This window comes from Hippocampus zosterae, chromosome 3 (genome assembly GCF_025434085.1).
Source record: "Hippocampus zosterae strain Florida chromosome 3, ASM2543408v3, whole genome shotgun sequence".
Classification (NCBI taxonomy): domain Eukaryota; kingdom Metazoa; phylum Chordata; class Actinopteri; order Syngnathiformes; family Syngnathidae; genus Hippocampus; species Hippocampus zosterae.
In genome coordinates, this window is record NC_067453.1 from 15862153 (window position 1) to 15884422 (window position 22270).

General features: G+C 41.9%; 1 protein-coding gene and 1 long non-coding RNA gene across 4 annotated transcripts in view; one reads left to right on the top strand and one right to left on the bottom strand.

Moving 5' to 3' along the window:
* LOC127597284 (voltage-dependent calcium channel subunit alpha-2/delta-1) overlaps positions 1-19923 on the top strand; it is a 91572-nt gene extending 71649 nt beyond the window's left edge. For 2 of the 3 annotated variants that reach the window (XM_052060235.1, XM_052060237.1), the window contains 13 exons: positions 134-196; positions 1567-1670; positions 2143-2238; positions 3064-3131; positions 3219-3257; positions 3343-3414; positions 4809-4961; positions 5057-5109; positions 5891-5946; positions 6232-6361; positions 7718-7830; positions 10362-10444; positions 18355-19923. In XM_052060235.1, the coding sequence (XP_051916195.1) occupies positions 134-196; positions 1567-1670; positions 2143-2238; positions 3064-3131; positions 3219-3257; positions 3343-3414; positions 4809-4961; positions 5057-5109; positions 5891-5946; positions 6232-6361; positions 7718-7830; positions 10362-10444; positions 18355-18468 (1144 nt within the window). In that variant the 3' untranslated portion in view covers positions 18469-19923. Of the gene's footprint in view, positions 1-133; positions 197-1566; positions 1671-2142; positions 2239-3063; positions 3132-3218; positions 3258-3342; positions 3415-4808; positions 4962-5056; positions 5110-5890; positions 5947-6231; positions 6362-7717; positions 7831-10361; positions 10445-10668; positions 10758-18354 lie in introns of all 3 variants that reach the window. The other variant, XM_052060236.1, reaches the window with a different exon arrangement.
* A 1117-nt stretch (positions 19924-21040) lies between these two features.
* Positions 21041-21745, bottom strand: LOC127597342 (uncharacterized). Its single transcript, XR_007961629.1, has 2 exons — positions 21141-21745; positions 21041-21108 (listed from the first exon to the last, which is right to left on the bottom strand). It is a non-coding gene; the product is annotated as an uncharacterized LOC127597342 (long non-coding RNA).
* Positions 21746-22270: the final 525 nt, after the last annotated feature.

Genomic DNA, 22270 nt, shown 5'->3' on the forward strand with positions numbered 1-22270 from the left:
CCTCTCTACATGGATAAGTGACTCTGGTTGTGAAATTCAAGAGTGTCTCTATTCCCCAGCTGGCGATTCACAGATGCACTATTTGTCAGTGTGATCCACTTTGACGCTTGAGCGTGTTTTTCCATCCTCTCAGGAATGGGACGGTGGCCAGGTTTGTAGCCACAGATGGAGGAATCACAAGAGTCTTCCCAAGAAGGTAACCCTGCTCACCTTCCATGTATTTTTTCTCTGGCGCAGCCAAACTAGCCTGAGAGCTTTGGCCAATTATCTGGGCACACAAATATGTGCTGTGAAAATTGAAATGGGCAGTGATATTTTTAGCCGGGGCTCTTTTTGTGCTGCTCCAGTGGCTTTTCAACATGAACGATGAAGCCAGTGCAGGACTTCCATGCATGCATGCGACAACCGCATGCATTCTATTTTCCTCAATTTTGTCATCTTTGCTGCACATGGGAGGTCTCATTTTTCCACAAGCGAGCTTTTGTTGTAATCGGTCTCTGCCCATTTCTGTATTTATTTGTCATTTAAGTTGTGATAAAATCGATACCATGGTGATGCATTATGGCACCTTATTTTGCACGTGCATCTAGCATCCATCTTCCAGAATATTTTCATCAACCCTTTTGGAGACAGCGGTTACGACAGTAGACGGCTTATCTTGTTATCATCATTATCGTATCATCATTGGTGCATGAAAGGGTTAAATATGCTCACAAGAAGTATCTGCTATTTTGATTTCTATATTGTAATAGTATTGCTGACTGTGAGTGTCCATTGTCATCTTTAACAGTTTTGACATTATAGCAAAATGACGTGCATTGTTGCATCAAAATATTTTCATAATTGCGTCAAAAAAGTAATGTGCTGATCGACACAGCAGAAATATGTTAGATTGAACATCTTACGGGCTTCGATGTTAGTGTTAGGGTTGGGGTTAGGGTAGGGCTTTGGATTTTCTGAAGTCATTTTGCAAAGGCTGTTTCTCTTTGTCAGCAGGCAGCAACACAACACGTATAAAAAAAATAAGATACACCCCAATTTATTTGTGTATTTATTTTAGTTATATATTTTAACATTGCTCACATTGTACAAAGCCATTTTCACAATGACAATTTTAACTCCAAATTGTTGCACTTCATTGGCATGACGATGTTACATGAGTAATCCGGCTGGTCATAATTCCTTCCACCTTGCCCAAGGCCACAGTTCCAGCTGAAGAAAACCAGGTTGCAGTCAGTATTAGCACAAAAGATCTATCTATATATATATATATATATATATATATATATATATATATATATATATATATATATATATATATATATATATATATGAGAGAGAGAGAGAGAGAGAGAGAGAGAGAGAGAGAGAGAGAGAGAGAAATCATTTGACCCCTTGTGTCACTGCTGGGCCTTATTTCATCTACAATATAAATTCAAAAACATAAAAATCAAATATGACAATTCCAAGAGAAGAAGTCATCTTTAAATTCGATGAATTTTACTCACACCATAACAAGATGGTTAACTACACATTAATTGCTTTGAATATTTGGACTATTTTTAGCGCCGGAGAAGATTGGTTGGAGAACCCAGAGACGTACGAGTCCAGCTTCTACAAGAGAGCCTTGGACAACGACATCTACATTTTCACAGCTCCGTCTTTTAACAGTAAGAACCTCATGTGTACGCACTTGTGGTGCTGGAGCTTATGTTTTCAGTGTGGTCTGGCGTGGAGTCCCGGTGCCTTTGTAAGTCAGCCAGAACTGTTCTGGTGAAGATCGCACTCGTACACCAATGACATCATGCCTTTTATCCTTGGTTTCTTCCCGGCTTACAGTATGTCTGTCAGCACTCATCCTCGGCCTCACTCTTGGACTGTGAGCTCCCTCTCTTGCTTATCTCCACTAATCTCTCCAAACAATGAGTGTAATGCAGTCGGGGTAACACTCAACTGGATTAACACATGGGGGTTCACGAGCCCCATCGGGCTCAATGTGAATTACAAGATCTGGAAGCGTTCCCCGCCATGGATAACAATTATTCCCATTTCAAGTGTGGTTCTGAAACGTTCGCTTCTGCATGCTGTTCAGCCAAATGTGCAGTGATTACAATCAATGTTCCCTATGTGCCATTCTCTCAGTTGCAGCAGAAGGCCGAGAGAGCGTGTCCGAATCTGGTATCCTCGTCAGCAAAGCCGTGGATCTCACCATCAATGAAGTCACGCTTAAGCCGGCGGGTCAGTTGTGCTTAACCCCACATCGATTGCTGCTGCTTGTAACAAAGATTGGAAGTTGGAGTACAAACTTTCAGGGAGCTCCGTGCTCAAAAAGAATATTCATCGCACAGAGCCTTCCAATTCAAGTACATCACAAGAACCCTCTCCTTCCATCATATCACCCCCATCCTCCGACAGCTCCACTGGCTTCAAATTACTTCTCTATACATTCAAAGCCATCCATAACCTTGCACCCCCCCCCCCCCCCCCATCTGTCAGATCTTCAAATTTACATTCCCTCTCACTCACTCAGGTCCTCATCCTCCCTCCACCTTTCTCTACCCTCTGCCCGTCTTTGTACAATGGGGTGCAGAGCCTTCAGTCGCTCTGCCCCCAAACTCTGGAACTCACTTCCACCCAACATTGGTAATATTGACTCTCTTTCCATATTCAAAACCTACCTATTCATACTTGGTTATGCACCTTAAATATTTCTTTTCTTTGTTTATTGTTTTATCTGTGATTTTATTATTTGCTCTTGGTTGTAAAGTGTCCTTGACTGTTGTGAAAGGCGCTTGCAAATGTAATATATTATTATTATTATTATTATTATAAACCAGGGAATAAAATCCAAGCAAACGATAAGACAATGACACGAGTGGTAACTGATTAGTTGACACAACGAACAGGGCTGATTAGAAAGGGTGGAAATTACATAACATGAAAAAAAGGACCACATGACACAACATGAAACCGAAATGAATCATTTGAAAAAGTAACAAAAAAAATGTTGCAACTTCTCATCGGTTAATGAAGGCCGCATTTTTGCTGCTCGTCTGTTTTTAGTGGTGGGAGTGAAACTGAATGTCACTTTCTGGATGAACAGTTTCATGAACGCCACACTCAAAGAGAATGTAAGTGACATTTATATACTTCCTTGTGTTTATTCATTTTCACACAGTTAGGCATTAGCACTGAATGAACTTTTTTCTTTATTTTAGTGCAAAGATGAGATCTGTGGCTGTATGAGGAATGACAAGGTAAAGTGATGCATGTTAAAAAAAAACATAAAAAAAAAAACATCACACTTGTGGCTTGGATCTGGACTGTTTTGCCCCTTTGCAGCATGTAGACTGCGTCATCCTGGATGATGGAGGCTTTCTGCTCATGTCCAATCAGGATGATTACATTAGCTTGGTGAGTGTCAATATTTAAAGACACGTGGCAATATCTTTTAATAATATGTACAGCACCGGTTAAAACAAATCTTTTTTTTTTTTAAATGATGCATTGGAGTTGTTTTGGTGAGAGCCACTGTTTTTAGGGCTCAGCAATTACAATCGAATTTGAATTTTTTTGTTGTGCCATTTGGTCACTTTGTGAGTCAGCTATTACATCTCGCGGGACTGCATCTACTGTATCTCAAGGGCAAGGTCTGGTAAAGGACTTATGGCTAAGTTACAAAGATGGCTTACTTGCCTGCTCTGAGCTCCTTTCAAAGCTCCTCGAGGAGGTAGGTTCATCCGTGCCCCTGCTGAAGTACAACATCAGACGTAGGAGGATGATCAAAGTTCAGGTTCTTTCAGTCAGGGATGTTTTATTGTAGTGAGTCTCTTGTGACTATAAGCCTTTCACATGCAGACTGCTGTGGGTCCCTGTGGTCCAATGTTAGTATATTTACTGGTCTTAGGAATGCTCCTTGTCAGTCAAGAATGGACATACAGTACTGTATGTTTTTAAAGGAGACACATTAGGCTTTTTTTTCACAATGTCATTCAGTCCCCTCGTGTCTTCGTCAAATGGTTTCGTCAAAATAGTTTTCCGATATTTTTCATGCAGTCGGAGTGATCTGTTATTATTTTATCAGTTGTGCTTCAGCGTTGATTTTTCTGGCTTTTCATTTTTGTAGTGTGGTTGAAAAGAAAAATCAGCTCTTGACAATGCATGAGTCTTCTTTTGTCAGATGCTAATTCTTTTGGACCGGCTCGACCAATTCAGACAGACATTCTACGGTTGTGAATTGTCTGGCACCTTAATACAGCCCAGGTGCTTTAAATTTTGCAGATCAGGCCTTTATTGGTTGGATCTTTTCTTTTCATGAATTGAAGAAACAAACAAATGCCAGTGGCTTTGAAATATCAGTGTTTTATTTTGTATGCATGAAGGCTACCTGTAAAAAAAATGTTTTGTTTTTTTTAAATCTCTGGCCACTTACATCTGTCCTTTTTATCAAGACAGAAAATGGGAGTAGTGTAGTCTAGTAACTTTTTACAGTCCCCTTCCGAAAGAAAGAAAAATGATTCCTCTGTGGCTATGGCAGGAATATAATACTGTTGCATAACATCTGACATTGCAGAACTGAGCAGAAGTGGGAAAGGACATGGCAATGGCCCACTCCATTACATGCACCAAAGATTTGTTGACAGCTGGCTGCTTAAAGGGATTGTCTGCCTGTGACTGAAATCGCCATGCAAATTGGCGTAGAAAGCAGATGCCAGTTTTTTCTGAACTGATTCCCTGCCATGCAAAGCCTCAATTCAGCAGCTTCTTCAAAACCTTTCCCAACCCGAGTGTCCCTTTTGTTTATCCAGATGGGTCAGTTCTTTGGCGAGGTGGATCCCGTGCTGATGATCAACCTGGTCAACACGTCTTTGTACTCCTTCAACAAGACCTACGACTACCAGTCTGTTTGTGACCCGGAGAAAGACAGCAAGGCTGCGGCGGGGCCTTGCTCTGTCTATGTGGTCGGTTGCTCGTTGGATTTGCTTTGACACAAATGTGAGCGTTCCTTTGACGGTTTCAACCTCCATATCCGACCTTTTTTTTTTTTTTTTTGTAGCCAACCATCGCAGACTTGCTTAATATTGGCTGGTGGGCTTCCACTGCTGCCTGGTGAGTTCATATCTGTTTTACGGTCATGATTTTTTATGGTGGCGGCTAACGCATTCACATTTCCAAGCTTGTTAGGTCAGTGTGCAATCTAAGAATGTTGAGTGCAGTTGCAGTCAGTTTCTATCCTTGAATCTACTCGTATAAGTACTGTATGTACGGTATAGGACTAATTGGAGGACTTACAGGGGAATAAATTGAATAAAGGTATGTTTTTAATATCCAAAATGGCCAAAGTGTGTTCCTTTGCTGTAAAAGGTGCATGTCCCCAGTTTCAGACATACTCGAACCCGTATATACTTTGAAAGTAAGAAATGCAGGAGTCTATCACTAACCTACACTACAAAAAGTCATACTTACAGTAAAGTTTTGTTTGAAAGACACTTATACTCCCTAAAAATGAAATTGTAAAATGACAACAGTCAGTACATTACTAAATATTTAAGCTTTTTTTTAAAATTATGTGACCTTAAGTATACCTAGTTGATTGTGCATTGTTGTAACTTTGAAACGTATGTCGACACTATTTTAGCCTCTCCTAATGTTTGGTTTGGGAGCATAATGGGTTCAAGTTTTTATCATGTCCCCACTTGATCTACTTTAAGGCCCCTTGAATAATTGAGAGTTTATTTTTCTGATATGGCTTAAAGTATGTACTTGTATAGTGAGTTGCCCATTGTCAGTGGAAGACAAATTAATATTGTAAGTAAATCCTGCCTTAAAGATACAAATGTATATTTTCTGGGTCCGTCAAACTAAAATATCAACAACAATCTTTGTGTAGGTCGATACTCCAGCAGCTCTTCTATGGCCTCGCGTTCCCCAATCTTCTGGAGGCAGGTGAGCAACACACCCTTTACCAATTGCTGCCACTGTTTACTTCTCTTGTAATGCCCTTTTCCCAAAACCTGGCTTTACTTGCCACTCACACTTAATCATAGGCAAGTGTTTGGATGAACTATTCCAAACATTTTCTTCAATCTTGTTGACTAGATACCGAAAGGGTGATTTAAACCACTGCTGGTCAGTCCTAAGTCAAGCTGTTTTTGTCATAGCCATGGTACTGTGCAGTGGAAAAGCGGCATATGTTTACTACAAACAGTTCCTTGTGCAAACTTCATTCAGCGGAGTCATCGGATGAGGACATTCCTGACGCCATGTTTAAAGAAAGCTGCATCACGGAGCAGACGCAATACTTCTTTGACAACGATGAAAGATCCTACTCAGGGGTCCTGGACTGTGGAAACTGTTCAAGGTATGTCTGTTAATCTCCATTGAATATGCTCTGTGTATATTAATTTTTCATGCGTCCCCACACACTCTCAACTTTCTCCTGTGTGAATGTGGTGTAAATGACGCTATAAAGTTTTCCCTCCCTCCCTCAGATCATTTTCCTGCACATCCTTCTGTTTAATGATCCATGGCGGTAGGTTAGGAATAGTGTTGCCTTCCTGATGGGCCTCTCCCTGTTTTTACTTCAGGCGTCTTCTCTTACGAGTTCCAATCAGGCACATTTGACCTTGATTTGTCATTGACAGGAACTGCAGGGGGAAGCACAAATGTTCTTTTATCTGTTTTTCCTTCCCCCCAATCGCTGGCTTTTCTTCAAATTCACCGTTATTCATGGGCTGCTGCACATTTACTTTGCTTTAACCTTCTTGTGTGTCAATTTGGGGGTTAAATCTGGCTGTAATTACTCGATGTTATGCATCCCGCGTGTCTGGTTCCCAGTGTCAGCGGCTGCACACACACACACACACACACACACACACGCGCACACGCACACGCACACACACACACACACAAATACGCACATGCATGAAGCCTCATGGCAGACATAAAAAGGCCAATAAGAGAAGTGCTTAGAGAGGCCACTTAAACACCTGCACGGGTCCAAGCAGTATGTATCAAATGGGACTTCTTATATTACATAGCAGCTCATAAAGTAAATCACTGTAACGTTAGCAGAACAACCCAAAATACAATGTGGACAACGTGGATAAAAGCTTACCGACCCTAAATTAATCCTGTTCCAATGATGACAAGTTGTGATTTATAGAGGGATTATTAGATGAATGGACACATGTTGTACAGACGAATGCTTGGGGAGTGGGGGATTGTATGGATGAACTGATAATTCGGTAAATGTGATCGAAGGGTAGCAGATTGTCAGAGTATATTGGGGAATAGATAGGTGGATGCATTGAAGGGTGGTAGCTGGATGGATAGATGGTAGTTTGATACACTGAAGAGAGATGGACAGGTAAGCAAAAAATAGATGGATACTTTTTTTAATGGAAATATATGTAAATGTATGGGTTTTTTATGGAATAATATGACTTTCAGAAACCAAAAAAAAAACCACAAATACATTACTTTGCTTCTTTTGCAACTAAGCACCTTCAGAACTTCGTTGACAGTTAGGTCTATGGATGGATATGTGGATGTAGACGTGAGAGTGCGAAACAGACGAACAATTACATGGAGTGGAAATTCTAACAAATTTAAGGACAAACATGTGATTCGAATCTAAGACAAGAATCCATAGTTCTCAATGTCTTGTGCGATTGCCAAATAAATTCACGCTGCATCATCGCCGCATGCCCAACAGGATGTATCGAGCGGAGAAGCTACCAAACACCAACCTGGTGTTCCTGATCACCGACGCCAAGGCCACGTGTTTGTCATGTGACCCCAGGCCACTGCGACAAGCCGAACAACCCTGTATCCTTTCACTCAAGTCGTAAATAGTCAACATGGGAGTGACATGTCTTTTTTTTTACTCCTGAGTCCTGCCATCCATCAGCACTTGTGACAAGAGAGCTTTAAAGTCGCCGTCCAAGGACACACGCCGAAGCACTTTTCAGCAGGTCCCTTCTGAGCATCTGCGGGTGAGCAGTAAACCAGATGCGCTGCATATAAAAGGGCGCTCTCACGTTACTACCAGGTTGACGTTTCATTGTTTCTGGCCAGCGCGCCGCCATCAAGTTGAATGAAGGTTAAGAGCAGAGGTGCACTTGTGTGTTGAAATGTAGACAGGATATCTGTTTGACAGATGTACCTTCAATGCGGCTTCTTGCTGCTCAAACAGTAAAGGTGTCATCACAGCGTTTGTCACGGGGTCACTGCAGGGCTTATTTGTTGCCACTAAGGTAGCGGTGTCGGTGCAGTTTAACACGGACGGACAAATTGTTCGGTTTAGAACTATTTGTTGGCCTTTAGTCTGAAATAAACTTTGAGTTGTGATTGTTTTGGACTGTGTTATTTGGTGTTTAGTGAGATTTATTGTTTCCTGATGTGATTTGGGGGCTTGCCCTTTTGCGGTTTGTTTCCTGACATTTCATTCACATGCGCAATGTCAAATTTGTGTGTCTTTAATTTTGTTTTACGCCATCTGTGTCGATATAATCAGTTACATACTCAGACGTTTTTTATGTTGTTTTTTTTTTTTGTCTGAGAAGGCTTTTTGGGGGGGGCTTTTTTTTTTTTTAATTTTTTTTTGGAGGGCGTGGGGAGATTATCTATTCCATACGCAACCTTTTTCTGAGAAGGGCATAACAATCATTCACTTTTCATACATTATGTCCAATTTTCTCCGGCAGTTGCAATGTTTGATTCCCTCCTACTTAGGTTTGGTGTTTTAAATTTTATTTTATGCCTTCTATGTTGATACAATCAGTTCCTTTCGCATCAGAGTATTTTTCACCTTTGTTTAAGTGTATTTTTCTGAGAAGGGCATAACAATGAATTATTCATTTTTCAGAAGTATTAATGTGTTAACGCCTTTTGTTTTTTGTGTTTGTTTGTTTCAGTTTTCACCTTCTGCGTCGGGATAATCAGTTCAGTGCTCACCCAGGTTTTTTTTTTCTGAGGGTATTTTTAAGACTAAGGCATCAAACCCACACTCTTTCATTTTTCATACGTTATTTTCAAATATTTGCAGTGGTGTAAGGTTTTGTTATTAGTCTTTTTTTAATGTTCAATTTGTTTCATGCCTTCTACTTTTTTTCTGAGAATAATGATCATTCATTTTTCATAGATTATGCACGAGGTTTTGGATGTAGCACTAGCAAGATTCCATTCACCATAAGTGTGTGTGTGTGTGTGTGTGTGTGTCTGTGTGTGTGTGTGTTGGTTTTATTATTTACCTTCTGTGTCGAGATAGTTCCATCTAAGTGCATTTTTTTAGGTGGGAATAACAATCATAATGTTTTGATAGAGTGTCTCCAATAGGTAGCAAGGTTCAATTTACCCCGTTCAGATGTTTGTTAGCTCGTTTGCAAGGTTTTGCAGTTGGTGCGAGTGACTGATTTCTTGTCATCTTGCTTTTTGTCAAATATGCATCTTCCAAAGATTTTTGCTGCTGAGCCAAGCAAAGACAATGCACAACATCTATTTTCCACCCGTGCTACTTTGTTTTTGTACTGTGGGAAATAGCTTGAATAACGCCATCGATGCCGATTTTGCAGATGGTGCGGTTGTGAAATAATGGTTGTTTTTTTCCTATTGAGAAAAGTAGCTATTATGACAAAGACGTTTTTAATAATTTTAAAGCATTAGGGCGTTCTCGTTCCTCTCACTGAAATTGTTCGCATTTTTAAGTACTTTATGTTTCTAAAAGAATTATCTTGCTTTTTGGGGTTAAAAAATAAAACAAGTAAACAGTTCAAGAAAATTGTGATGAAAATGATTAAATGTCTGGGAAATTTTACATCAGAATGATACCATTATTCTTGTTGTATCATTAAGTTTGTTCCACATTTAACATTATTTAATATTATGAATTTATTGTCATTTTAAAGCCTTCTGTATGATATTCATTGTACAATACTTATACAGGCAGTACATTCCAAAGTGTCATATTGAACCGAAATTATTGTGCTCAGCAGACACCAACACATTTGAAATGACATCTTTGTCCTACACTGGGGAAATTTACAGCCTCCAGCAGCAAGAATGTAGGTAGAAAGAAGAAAGAAGAAAAAAAAACAACAAACACCGTTCAATTAAGTGCAATATAAATACAAAATGGATAAATCACAGTGCTATTTACAATTGTCCTTCACATCATTTAAGTATTATTATTAATTAATTATTGTTGTTATTTTTATTCGGCAGCCTGACAGCAGTCGGTAGGAACGAGCGTCGGTATCTCTCCTTCTTGCAGCGCGGGTGTAACAGTTTAAGTTTAGTTAGGAATCTTACTCTGGTTTATCACCACGTTGTAGCTGTTTTCCTAAAAACTGCATGTTCAGCTGAAGGTCCAGATCCATGCGAACTGGCCCAGAACCCCAGGTACCGCAAGGGCCCCGACGTGTGCTTCGACAACAATGAAAATGTAAGGCATCGACCTCAGCGCCTGTGTGCTGACAAGACAGATTTATACTAACTGTAATTGTTCACAAATGTCATTCGCTGTCAGTATTTGTATTTTTTTCCTAATTTTTCATGTCATTGTTTCCTCTTGGTCTGTCTTACTATTTTTTAATGATTTCTGTCTTCATCTTCTCATTTTATTTGCCTCTGCCTCCCATTGGCTGCTGCTCTCGTCCTTCATGCTAGGATGAGCCCTTGTGTCCAATCAGCAGAGGGTCCACATTGAGCTACTCAGTCCTGCTCTTGTTTCTGTGGCTGCAGCTCACTTTTTTTGGGTTAGTGTGTCTACTGTATGTAGTAGGGATGTGAATCTCAGCACTGAGGACGATTCAATAAACATCTCGATGCACTACAAGCGATGCGATACTTAAACGATACATGGAATTTTCTGGCGATACAATGCGATATGTTTCACCGTCGTCACGATGTGATACGATGCGGTACACATTAAGTTCAAATCAATGCGATCCGATACGATACAATGCAATTTGTTGGATATTGTGCAATTAAACATGATGCAAATAAGCAAAGGAAAAAGTTTTTAAAAAGATGGAAATCAGTATGGTATTACAAAAGGGATACCACTTTATTCCTTATAAACAGTAGAACTTGTAAAACAACTTATTTAAGCCCTTTAACAATTGGGTTTTGTGCAAAGAAAATGTAAACAATTTGGCACCTGAGACTCACAGCTGTTGTTATAGTGTAATTGAGCTGGCTTCTTAGGACTTGCCTCACTCGCTGGAGGTATTTGGCCATAGCCGCTTTCCTTGTTGCCAGTTCGAGGTTGCCATTGGCTTGTGGTATACCAAGGTACTTGTAGCTGTCCTTAATGTCTGCTATTGTTCCTTCAGGGAGTGAGACCCCTTCAGTGCGGACTACCTTTCCTCTCTTAGTCACCATCCGACTACATTTCTCAAGCCCGAATGACATACCGATGTCGCTGCTGTAGATCCTGGTTGTGTGGATTAGGGAATCTATGTCCCTTTCACTCTTAGCATACAGCTTTATGTCATCCATGTAGAGGAGGTGACTGATTGTAGCTCCATTTCTGAGGCGGTATCCATAGACTGTCTTGGTGATTACTTGGCTTAGGGGGTTCAGTCCTATGCAGAACAGCAGTGGGGAGAGTGCATCACCTTGGTATATGCGACATTTGATGGACATTTGGCTAAGTGGCTTGCCATTGGCTTCAAGTGTGGTTTTCCACATCCTCATCGAGTTCGCAACGAAAGCTCTTAGGGTCCTGTTCACCTTATACAACTCCAAGCATTCAGTGATCCATGTATGTGGCATCGAGTCATAGGCTTTCTTGTAATCAATCCAAGCTGTGCACAGGTTGGTACGTCGGGACCTGCAGTCTTGTGCGACTGTTCTGTCAACCAGGAGCTGATGTTTGGCTCCTCTGGTATCTCTACCAATGCCCTTCTGCGCTTCGTTCATGTATTGATCCATGTGTCCACTTATCTTAGCCGCAATGATGCCTGACATGAGCTTCCATGTTGTGGAGAGACAGGTTATTGCCCGATAGTTGGATGGTGCTGCACCCTTCGAGGGATCCTTCATCATCAGGATCGTTCGCCCTTCGGTTAGCCATTCTGGGTGAGTCCCATTCCTCAGCAGCTGGTTTATTTGTACTGCTAGGCGCTCATGGAGTGCTGTGAGTTTCTTTAGCCAGTAGGTGTGGGCCATGTCCGGGCCTGGTGCTGTCCAGTTCTTCATATCTGAGACTCTTTCCTGTATGTCTGCCACTGTTATGGTAACTGGGTTCTGTTCAGGGAGGTTGCTGTGCTCCTCTCTCAGGGTCACCAGCCATTGTGCACTGCTCTTATGTGCAACCTCCTTCTCCCATATGCCTTTCCAGTACATTTCAGTTACCAGTCTTGGTGGGTCAGCTCTGTTGTTAGGACCCTGCCACTGAGCGTACACTTTCGCAGGTTGTGTTGCGAACAGCCTGTTTATTCGTCTGGCCTTATTCTCTTTCGTGTACCGCTTTAGGCGACTGGACAAGGCTTGGAGCCTTTGTTTGGCAGTTTCGAGTGCTTCAGGTATGGTCATCTGGATGTACCTCTCGGGTATCGGCCTTTTCATCACACCTCTCTGGGCCTCCGTCAATTGACTCACAACTTTCCGGGCCGCCTTGATCTTAGCCTCCAACCGTCTTTTCCATGGTGGGTAACGTATCTCATGGCTTCCATGGTTGCTCTTATAGCCCAGAGTCTCCAGGATCACTGATGCTGAAGCGTATATCAGCTCATTGGTTTCTGTGATCGTTACGGTAGGGATCGCTCTCAGTGCTGCGTTCACACTTTCTATGAGACTTTCAAATGGTACTTCACATAGCCGTTGTAATCGGTTTCTAGGTTGCCCAGCTTTCATTCTCGCCATGATATTAGCTTTCAGGTCAGTTGCTGCCTCGCTCAGCATTTCATTCATTGGGGCTGGCCACCCAATCTCATCATCTGCATTCGCTGGGGCTTGCCTCCCAATCTCTTGTATGACCTGCTCTCTGATCTGGCAGCCTGGGGCCCTTCGCCATGGAACCTGCGTTGTACCTCATCAATCTCAAGTTGTGACAGCAGTTGCCGTTTGTGGATGTTGGAACACTTAGCTACTAGTTGTTTCGTGGTCAACCGTGATTGTGGGTTTCGAAATAACGATTTAGCCCACATTCTCTGCATGTAACCCCTCTGACTAAGGTTGCTTGAGTAGTAGCATTCCAACAGAGCCATGTTATCGCCTCTCGCCCATCTCCGCTTTGTTCCAGTAGCCCATTTTTCATCAAGGTGCTCTGGTTCCCCAGCACCTGACGCAGACCTTGTTTGGCCGGGACTAGTGAGTGTGAGAGCCACTGTCCAGGATGAAACATCCAAGCTCCATGAATACATCAAGGAGAAGGCTCCAACGGATGACGTACTCAGAGAATGTCTCAGACAATGGGGAACAGAAGATGAGGTGCTGGAAGAGGGACCATCATGGGAGGACAAGCCCCTACATGGGATGTACCACCGGACCATAACTGAAGTGGCCGATCTCAAGAAGTCCGATCAGTGGCTAGAGAGGGCTGGCCTGAAGGACAGCACAGAGGCACTCATCCTGGCTGCTCAGGAGCAGGCCTTGGGCAGCAGAGCCATCGAGGCCCAGATATACCACACCAGACAAGACCCAAGGTGTAGGTTGTGCAACGAGGCACCTGAGACGATCCAACACATAACTGCAGGGTGTAAGATGCTGGCAGGGAAAGCCTACATGGAACGCCATAACCAGGTGGCTGGCATAGTCTACCGAAACATCTGTGCGGAGTATGGACTGGAAATCCCAAGGTCAAAATGGGAAACACCTCCGAAGGTGGTGGAGAATGACAGAGCGAAGATCCTGTGGGACTTCCAGATCCAGACTGACAAGATGGTAATGGCGAACCAACCAGATATCGTGATCATAGATAAAGGGCAGAGGAAAGCCGTTGTAGTGGATGTAGCGGTCCCAAGTGATGGAAACATCAGGAAGAAGGAACATGAGAAACTCGAGAAATACCAAGGGCTCAGAGAGGAGCTGGAGAGAGCCTGGAAGGTAAAGGTGACAGTCGTGCCTGTGGTGGTCGGAGCACTCGGGGCAGTGACCCCCAAACTAGATGAGTGGTTGCAACAGATCCCGGGAACAACATCGGACATCTCAGTCCAGAAATGTGCAGTGCTGGGAACAGCAAGGATACTGCGCAGAACCCTCAAGCTTCCTGGCCTCTGGTAGAGGACCCGAGCTGAATGAGGGACGGACACCACCCGAGGGGTGAGATGAGGATTTTTTTTTTAAATATATATATATAATATATGAGATGAGGATTTTTTTTTTTTTAATATATATATCTTAAAAAAAAAAATCCTCATCTCACCCCTCGGGTGGTGTCCGTCCCTCAACCGGTTTCTTATATCTTATATAGCTATCTATATATATATATATATATATATATATATATATATATATATATATATATATATGAGAATCTGTATATCTGTAGGGGCGCCCCGGTAGTCCAGTGGTTAGCACGTCGGCTTCACAGTGCAGAGGTGCCGGTTCGATTCCAGCTCCGGCCTCCCTGTGTGGAGTTTGCATGTTCTCCCCGGGCCTGCGTGGGTTTTCTCCGGGTGCTCCGGTTTCCTCCCACATTCCAAAAATATGCACACTCTAAAATTGTCCCTAGGTCTGAGTGTGAGCGTGGATGGTTGTTCGTCTATGTGTGCCCTGCGATTGGCTGGTCAACCGATTCAGGGTGTCCCCCGTCTACTGCCCGGAGACAGCTGGGATGGGCTCCAGCACCCCCCGCGACCCTAGTGAGGATCAAGCGGTACGGAAGATGAATGAATGAATGTATATCTGTATATATATACATATATATATGAATCTGTAGCGCAAGATGTCCACCCATCCACTGTTCAGCGACACAGTAATCTCACTTCTCACTTGTTGTACAGATCGGGAATATGTTTGTAAGTGAACACAGACCTGTCTGGTATTTTATACCTGGGTTCCAAAACGTGCACGAGCTGTCTGAAACCCTCGTTGTCCATGCTGTAAGGCTGGAGGTCTTTGCATATGAAATATGCAGTGGCCTTAGTTATAGCCATTGCGCGGTCACAGTGAGTTGCAAGGGGACTCCCAAAATAAGAGGCGATTTTTTTCTGATCCTGACCTGATTTGCCAAGAGTTTCTCCGGTTTCCGACGAGGAACTGGGCGGGGAAGCGGGGGAGCGGGTGGGAAACTTCGGTGATGTGGTGCCATCGTTTTAAGTGAGTCTGCATATTTGTGGTGCTGCCGTTGTATGGCTTCTTAGTGCGACATTCGTTGCAAATTACGGAGGTTTTATCAAGCTTTCCGTCTTTCTTTTCGAAGCCGTAGTATTTCCAAACATAAGATTTGAATGTTGCGGGTGTATTAAATATAGTAGTTTCCTCGCTGCTGCTTGCGCTAACTTCCATAATGTTTCGCTAGTTGTGTACTGGACTGTATGTGACGCACGGCTACCGTCCGTATTCAACACAAAACGCAAAGCAATGATGGTGCATTCAATGCGCCTAGGAAAGGGCAGATAGGTGACATTTAACATTAATAAAACGGCGCTTGAATCGGATTTTACCGATACCCACCAATGCATCGTGATGAATCTCGATTTCACCCGTCAATCACGTCGTACCCAGTGAATGAGCCGATTCACTCGCATCGCGCACGTGCGCATCGATGTATCGATTAATATCGATTATTTTCCACACCCTTAGTATGTAGGATAGACGGGTCTGTAATCATATTACATTTTGCGCGTCAATTTAGATTCAGAGGAATATTCAGATGAATATGCGTTCATGTTGTCAAATATCAATAAAACATTTAAAGCTTACTTTATTCAACTGAAAGTTATTATTTTACTATTATTATTCTGCTGAAAGTATTATTATTATTAGAATATTTTATTACATAATTGTAATTTTTGTCTGAAGTGTAAGACTTAACACAAATATTGGCTTCTATTGTATATGAATGAAATGCTAAATAGTATGATGATGATAATAATAATAATAATAATAATAATAATATTTTCTAAGAATCCTTTTTTATGCACTGGTTATTATTATAGCAGGAATTATCTAATATTTTTCAAAACTGAAAGTTACTATTATTATTTGTATAATTATTAGTATTATTATATTATATAAAAGAATGATTAAAATGTAAATTGTCAATTCCTGAATTAAATACATATAAAATAATTGAACATGCTCTATATCAACATTTCCCGCTTTTAACACTTGGAGATTCTCGCCTATTAATGTGCTTTGCATAAGACGTCATTTCAGGAAGCAATATTTCAGCTGCTTTGTTCACACCGATTACTATTCAATTCATTACATGTATTCCACCAAAGGGGGAAAAAAGGGTGATGTGGTTCATGTGTTGTATAAATCAGCATAAATTGGCAAAATCAAAGGAGGAATGTGCATAAAATATTGCTCCTGACCAGCTTTGCGGCGTTTATAAGCTGTCTAAATATTTGGTCTAAAAAATGGGCTCATATCTGTTCGCCCTGCCTTTCATTGTTTTTTAAAAGCTTCTTAGATCAGGACACTTGATGTCTGTGAGCGTGTCCTGGGATTCCGAAAGAGGAAATAGGAAGTTGGTCTTTCTCATCTTTCCATCTCTGCCTTACTTACTTTTAGCTGCACTCCTCATAGAGAGACAGATTGTGTCACTGAAGTAAACAGAGGAAGCCCCGCTCGGCTTTCCTGCCTTTTGAATCCAGGCCACTCCGAAACCTTTTCAAGGCCTGTTGCTGGCATGCCTGAGGTTCCTGAGTACACCCAAAATATACTCACACAGTTACAGTTCCCGGCAGGTATATTACGTCACTTGGCTGAACCAATTGTTCATGGACATGAACTGTTTAGCCTCTCTGATCTCTGTGGCTAACCAAAAGCCACAGAGAAGAATAATGAGAAGCATTATTTCGTGGTTTCAGTATTTTGTGGTTTTTGTTTGTTTGTTTGTTTGTTTGTACGGATAAAAAGACCTCACACTAATTATAGATTGTGAACAGGGCACAATACATTGTAAAATTCGAAGAGGTTATCTTAGGCTTCATATTTCCCGACCTGCTTCTGAAGCAAAACCCTATGCATGCATGAATGCACTTGGTTTTAGTTAGAACATCTGGTCGTAGTGAACTTCAACCTCGTTAGTGCTGGAATGAGCGTAACAATAAACAAACAGGTCACAAAAGTAACTTCACTATGGTAAACATTCTCGGGCTGTCATAATTGATGGCAGTTAATTAAAGCCATTGAACGTTCACCCTTTCATGCACAAATCATGATAACCTGTAACCTGATAAGATGTCCACTGTAGTCAAGGCTGCCCCTGAACGGGTTAAAACAAATCTGTACAAGTGGTCTCTGTTTAAAAACGAGAATGAAAGTTCCATATTTTGGAACATGTCATAGTCTATCACTAACCTTATTACTTTACTGCCTTACTATAGTATACATTTTAATAAAAAATAATAAGGTCATCAACGGGCATTTGAGTGCCGCTTCACGGTGCAGATTCACGCTGCTGCCGAAACTTGTTAATTTCTCGCTGTGCGCAACCTCCACTGTAGTTATAAACATCACGCTACACATGAATCTTTAAAACCAAACCTATTTACATGTTTTGACTCATCAATTGTTAGAGCTTCAGTGTAACCTTCACAAGCAGCAGTTTGGTAGGGTTAACAAAACAAGCATCAATATTGCGGCGTTAATAACACTGCAAGCCAAGAGTATTTGAACACAAATGGTGTAGCAACACATATAAAACACAGATGAGTTGAGTTGAGTTGAGTAAGCACAAAGTACTTCTGCGCTCAATGTCATAAGGCATTGAAACTTCCGGTGGGGGGGGGAGACCTTAGCGCAGCTCACTTTTGATGTGTAGCCCTAGTCCACTCAAAAAGAACAGCGACCGCTCCTTTCTTTAAGGAGCTTGTGAGATTTTACCGGAAATATGTCACACCTTTCCGTGTCTGTACAAGAAGTCCATTACTGCAGCTTATTTGTGTCGCGTATATTCACACTGTATGTGTTATATTGCCCTGAATGGCACATTGCCATGATGCACATGTTCTTTAAATAATTTCATTTTTAATGTTACTGTAAGTTTTAATCAGTTGAAGTACTGTAGAGTGCCATTCATTAAATTACGGTACACAGCTAATATTTTTCAATGTTTTAATATCCATTACATGGCCCCTTTTAAGAATTCGGTGTTTTCATTGTTCTCATTAGTGCAGAATTTGTTGTTGTCCTCTTTGTGTTTTTAAACTGACAAAGGATTTCCCCCTGCAGGAAGACGACTCTGATTGCGGCGGTGGGACCGGCTTGAGCCCGAGCCTTGGGACCACGCTCGCGCTCCAGCTGCTTCTGCTGCTGTGGCTCGGCATGCCTTCACCAAGCTCCTGACGCCTTATGAACATCCAAAAGCACATGGCTCGAAAGACTCTCAGCATAAATTGAGGCAGTGAAAACGCTCTCAACAAGCGGTCTCATTTCAGAAGAAGAGGCCGCGGGATGTCCTCCGCGACGGTTTGAAGATATTTCACCAACGCGGTGTTATTTTGTTCCCCACGCAGTCTTGGCGTCTTCATTTTCTGATGCCAAAGGTTTCTCGCTCATTTCCTTTTCATCGCTAACCCTGCTCAACTGCTTGGTTTCATCCTGCACCCTAGAATAGTCCACTCGGGGGTGCGAGGGTAAGCACGAACTAAACCCTTTAATTCTGTTTCGTTCAAGATTGTGTGCTCACTGACAACGTTGAATTGTGTAGTTGTTGCTATTGTTTGTATCGATTGCGTATTGAGGGCGACGAACCCAACGTCCCGTTACTCTTTTTGTCGTCGAGTATTTAAACATTTATTGTACCTGCTCAATGGGCATTTTGCTACTGGCTCAGTGTCGTATCGTAGTGATGTGCGCTTCATATCAAACAAAGGACAATATACCTGGTAATCTGAGCCATACCACCCAAAATGTTAAATTAGCACACCCACAAAATGATGTTGTTTTAAGTCTTACCGTTTTGCATTGCGCGCATACGACCACAGGCAGAGATATTCGAACTTCCACTAACAATCCAGGCTAAACTCCTCCCCGATATATTGAGAGACTTGAGATGTGTCACGTCGACATATATCATTGAGTCCAATTCCTTATCAGGTTGAGCTGATTTGCCATCTTGTAACATGATCAAGTTTTACAGAGAGCAAAGGTTTTTCAGCACATAATAGAGGATAAAAATACCAATCTACCTTTTCATAATGTTTGTAAACAGTAGAGAAACGGCTCCTTTCAAGGAGCCGAAAAGGAAATTGACTTTTGCTGACTTGAAATGAAAAGGACAACAAAAACTTGTATTTGGCCTTTGGGGATAGAGGTATATAAGATAGCCAAAGTTTTTTTTTTTTGATTGTTTATTTTTTTGGGGGGTTCTGTTTCCGTAAAAAATAAATACAAATGAATCCAGTGGAACCTGTGGCTGTGGGGGATAAATGGAGAAGATCGCCAGACAGCCTTTTGGCAGATTAGGTTTATTGACGGATGGTGGCACTAAAGATTGCTTGTGTGTTTGCCACCCTGAGGGATGTGTGATGTCATGATGAAAAGGTAGGAATATTGAATCACAAAGTGGTCAGAAATGACACCAACGCCCCCCCCCCCCCCCCCTGGTATCAAATTGAACATTTTTATATCTGTTTTTTGGGCTTCCTTTACTTGATGCATTGAATTCCCGGTGCCTGCGTCTTAACTCAGATGCCCGTTTTTCCACTGCACAGTGCCTACATTCGCCATTAGAAGAAAACAAGGCACCATCTCCAGTTCCTGGTCAGCTGGGGTTACAAGCATATTCGTAGAAATGACACCCCCCAAAAAAGGTTACCCTGTTGCTGTGCCTTAGTCTTGGACAGTGCGACGTTATACTCCAAAGTCTCCTCTTGATGCAGCTGGCCTCGGTATCCTCTGAACTTTAGATTTGTCAGCGTTGAAGCCACGCGAATGGAACCAAACTGGTCGTGCGGTGGAAATGAGAGCAACTGAAGACGCATCAGTATAATTTCCAGTGTGACACCTGATGGTCTCTCAAAGAGCACTCAGAAACTTTTTGGTTATAACCATGCGGCCCACCAGCCCATTCTCATGAGAATTCGGGCTGATTTTAAGCACTGTATATTTTCACAGTTTTATTACCCACATAAAAAGTGAAAAGCACGCGGCAAGGATTATTACCTCCTCCAAGAAAGAAATCAGGTTTTGATACAAATTGGTTTGTTGTTTGGAATAAAACAATTTGGGTAGGGTTCATGATTTATTTGTTGATGTGTCATTTTGGTGCCGGCACAAGTCTAGTTTTCCGTGCTTGGCAATTTGACAGACCGTGTTGCACTTTGCAAGCTGTTTCTTTGTCATTCTGCCTCTCTGTGTGAATTTAAACGGTATGATGCGAGCCGCTTTGATTGGCCAGAAGTTGGCTACAAACAGATTTGCATCAAACTCTTTTCCGAAGTGCATCAACCTCGAGAAAAACGATTACAGTCCTGGTGGAGGGTTGTTACAGTCACCTTGCATTGGGTCCAAACAGTGATTGCTGCCCTTCGCAGTTGGAACACACTCGGTAATGTGCAGCACTGCCACGTCTTATCAATTAAAAAAAAAATCTATCTCTTAAAACAACATATTTTGTTGCCATATAAATCCTGCACTGCCTGGATCACTTGCAATATCAAAACATTCTTTAGTTTGCTGGCATATAGTTGAACAGAGCAATTTCCGAATAAATTCTTGTGAGACGGTTTTAGGCTCCAAAACATGAAGAAAAGATGAGAAATGTCCTTTCCTCCTGGATCACCGCCGCCTAGAGCCGATTCAAGTTCACGCTGCAGCATTTCTTTGAATTTAATTTCTGTTTTCTCTCGACATCACCCCGACTCAGGAGCCAAGATGACTTGTGAATGAGCTTCATATCAAATGTGACTGTCTCTTTGTTTTGCTTCCCCTCCTCCTCGGCTTCCTGCTTGTTTCCTCTCCGTTGTCACTCTATTACAAGTGCTGTGAAGCAGACACCGGCTTAAGGCCTGCACGTCCAAAACGCTGCAAAGTTCCCGGGATGATCTTTTTGTTTGTTGTGTTTCTAGCACCCACACAGTCAGCATCAGGGCCTGCTGGAGAGAATGTGAGAGGACACAGTATCAGTGTCATCCAGAATTGCCTTACCTCTCTGTTTTAATCAGTATCATGGTCACCATGTGCATGCCTTCAAAGGTTCAATTTCTCTCCATCTTGCCTTCGTGCTGAGCTGCCGGTGCTACTGCCTGTTTATCAAAGTGTCGATGTGTATTTAATCCAGAACGGGGGAGGGGGGGGCAGCTGGAGTTTCATCTATCGCTGTGAAGGCCTCCTCCCATTCGATGATATCTGATTGTGCTTTATTTACTCTTTTGTGGAACTTGACTATAGCCTGAATTCATTTTTTGTATACATTTGTACACTATTTACTGTATAAAATAGAGAAATAACAGAGTGTTAAAAATGTTTATAACATGGTGTTGATAATTGTGCAAATATATTCACAATAAAAGTGTTGTATTGTTACGGCCTTCTTGACCTTTTGCTTAAATTGTTGACAGCGCCTACACATCGCTTTTGATGTTAATCTGATTTGTTTCACAATTCCACTTGAAACTTGGTAAATCTCTTCTAATCTTTATCTTTGACTCAAAAGGGGTACTGATTTCAAATCGAAATGGGATAAAGTCGCACCATTGACAGGAAATATGTTACAGTGATTTACATTATAGTGCATTTAAATTACAGTGATTTACAAACCTCAATTTCTCATAAAAACTCTCTGATACCCCTCTCTCTAGTCTGACCCCTTGATAAACCACGCCACTGAAACATTTAATATCTTGTATTGTGTTGTGTAAATCTTGATCCTTGGGGTATTTTAACATGAACATAGGCAATGCTTGATATTCTCAAGGAAATACACAATCTCCCCTTTTATGAATACACTTTATTTTACAAAATATTATTTGTCGAGACACGTACACCTCAACCTTGTACCTCCTCGCACTCCTTTCTAATCCTGTTATTCATCAGGCGTCTTGCTTTGGCTTCACCGCGGTTGTGTTTACTGCAATGTCAATCTAAGCATCGGCTGGGCCGCAGCTCGAAGGCCTGTTATCTCCAACACTGTTTGTTTCTTTTG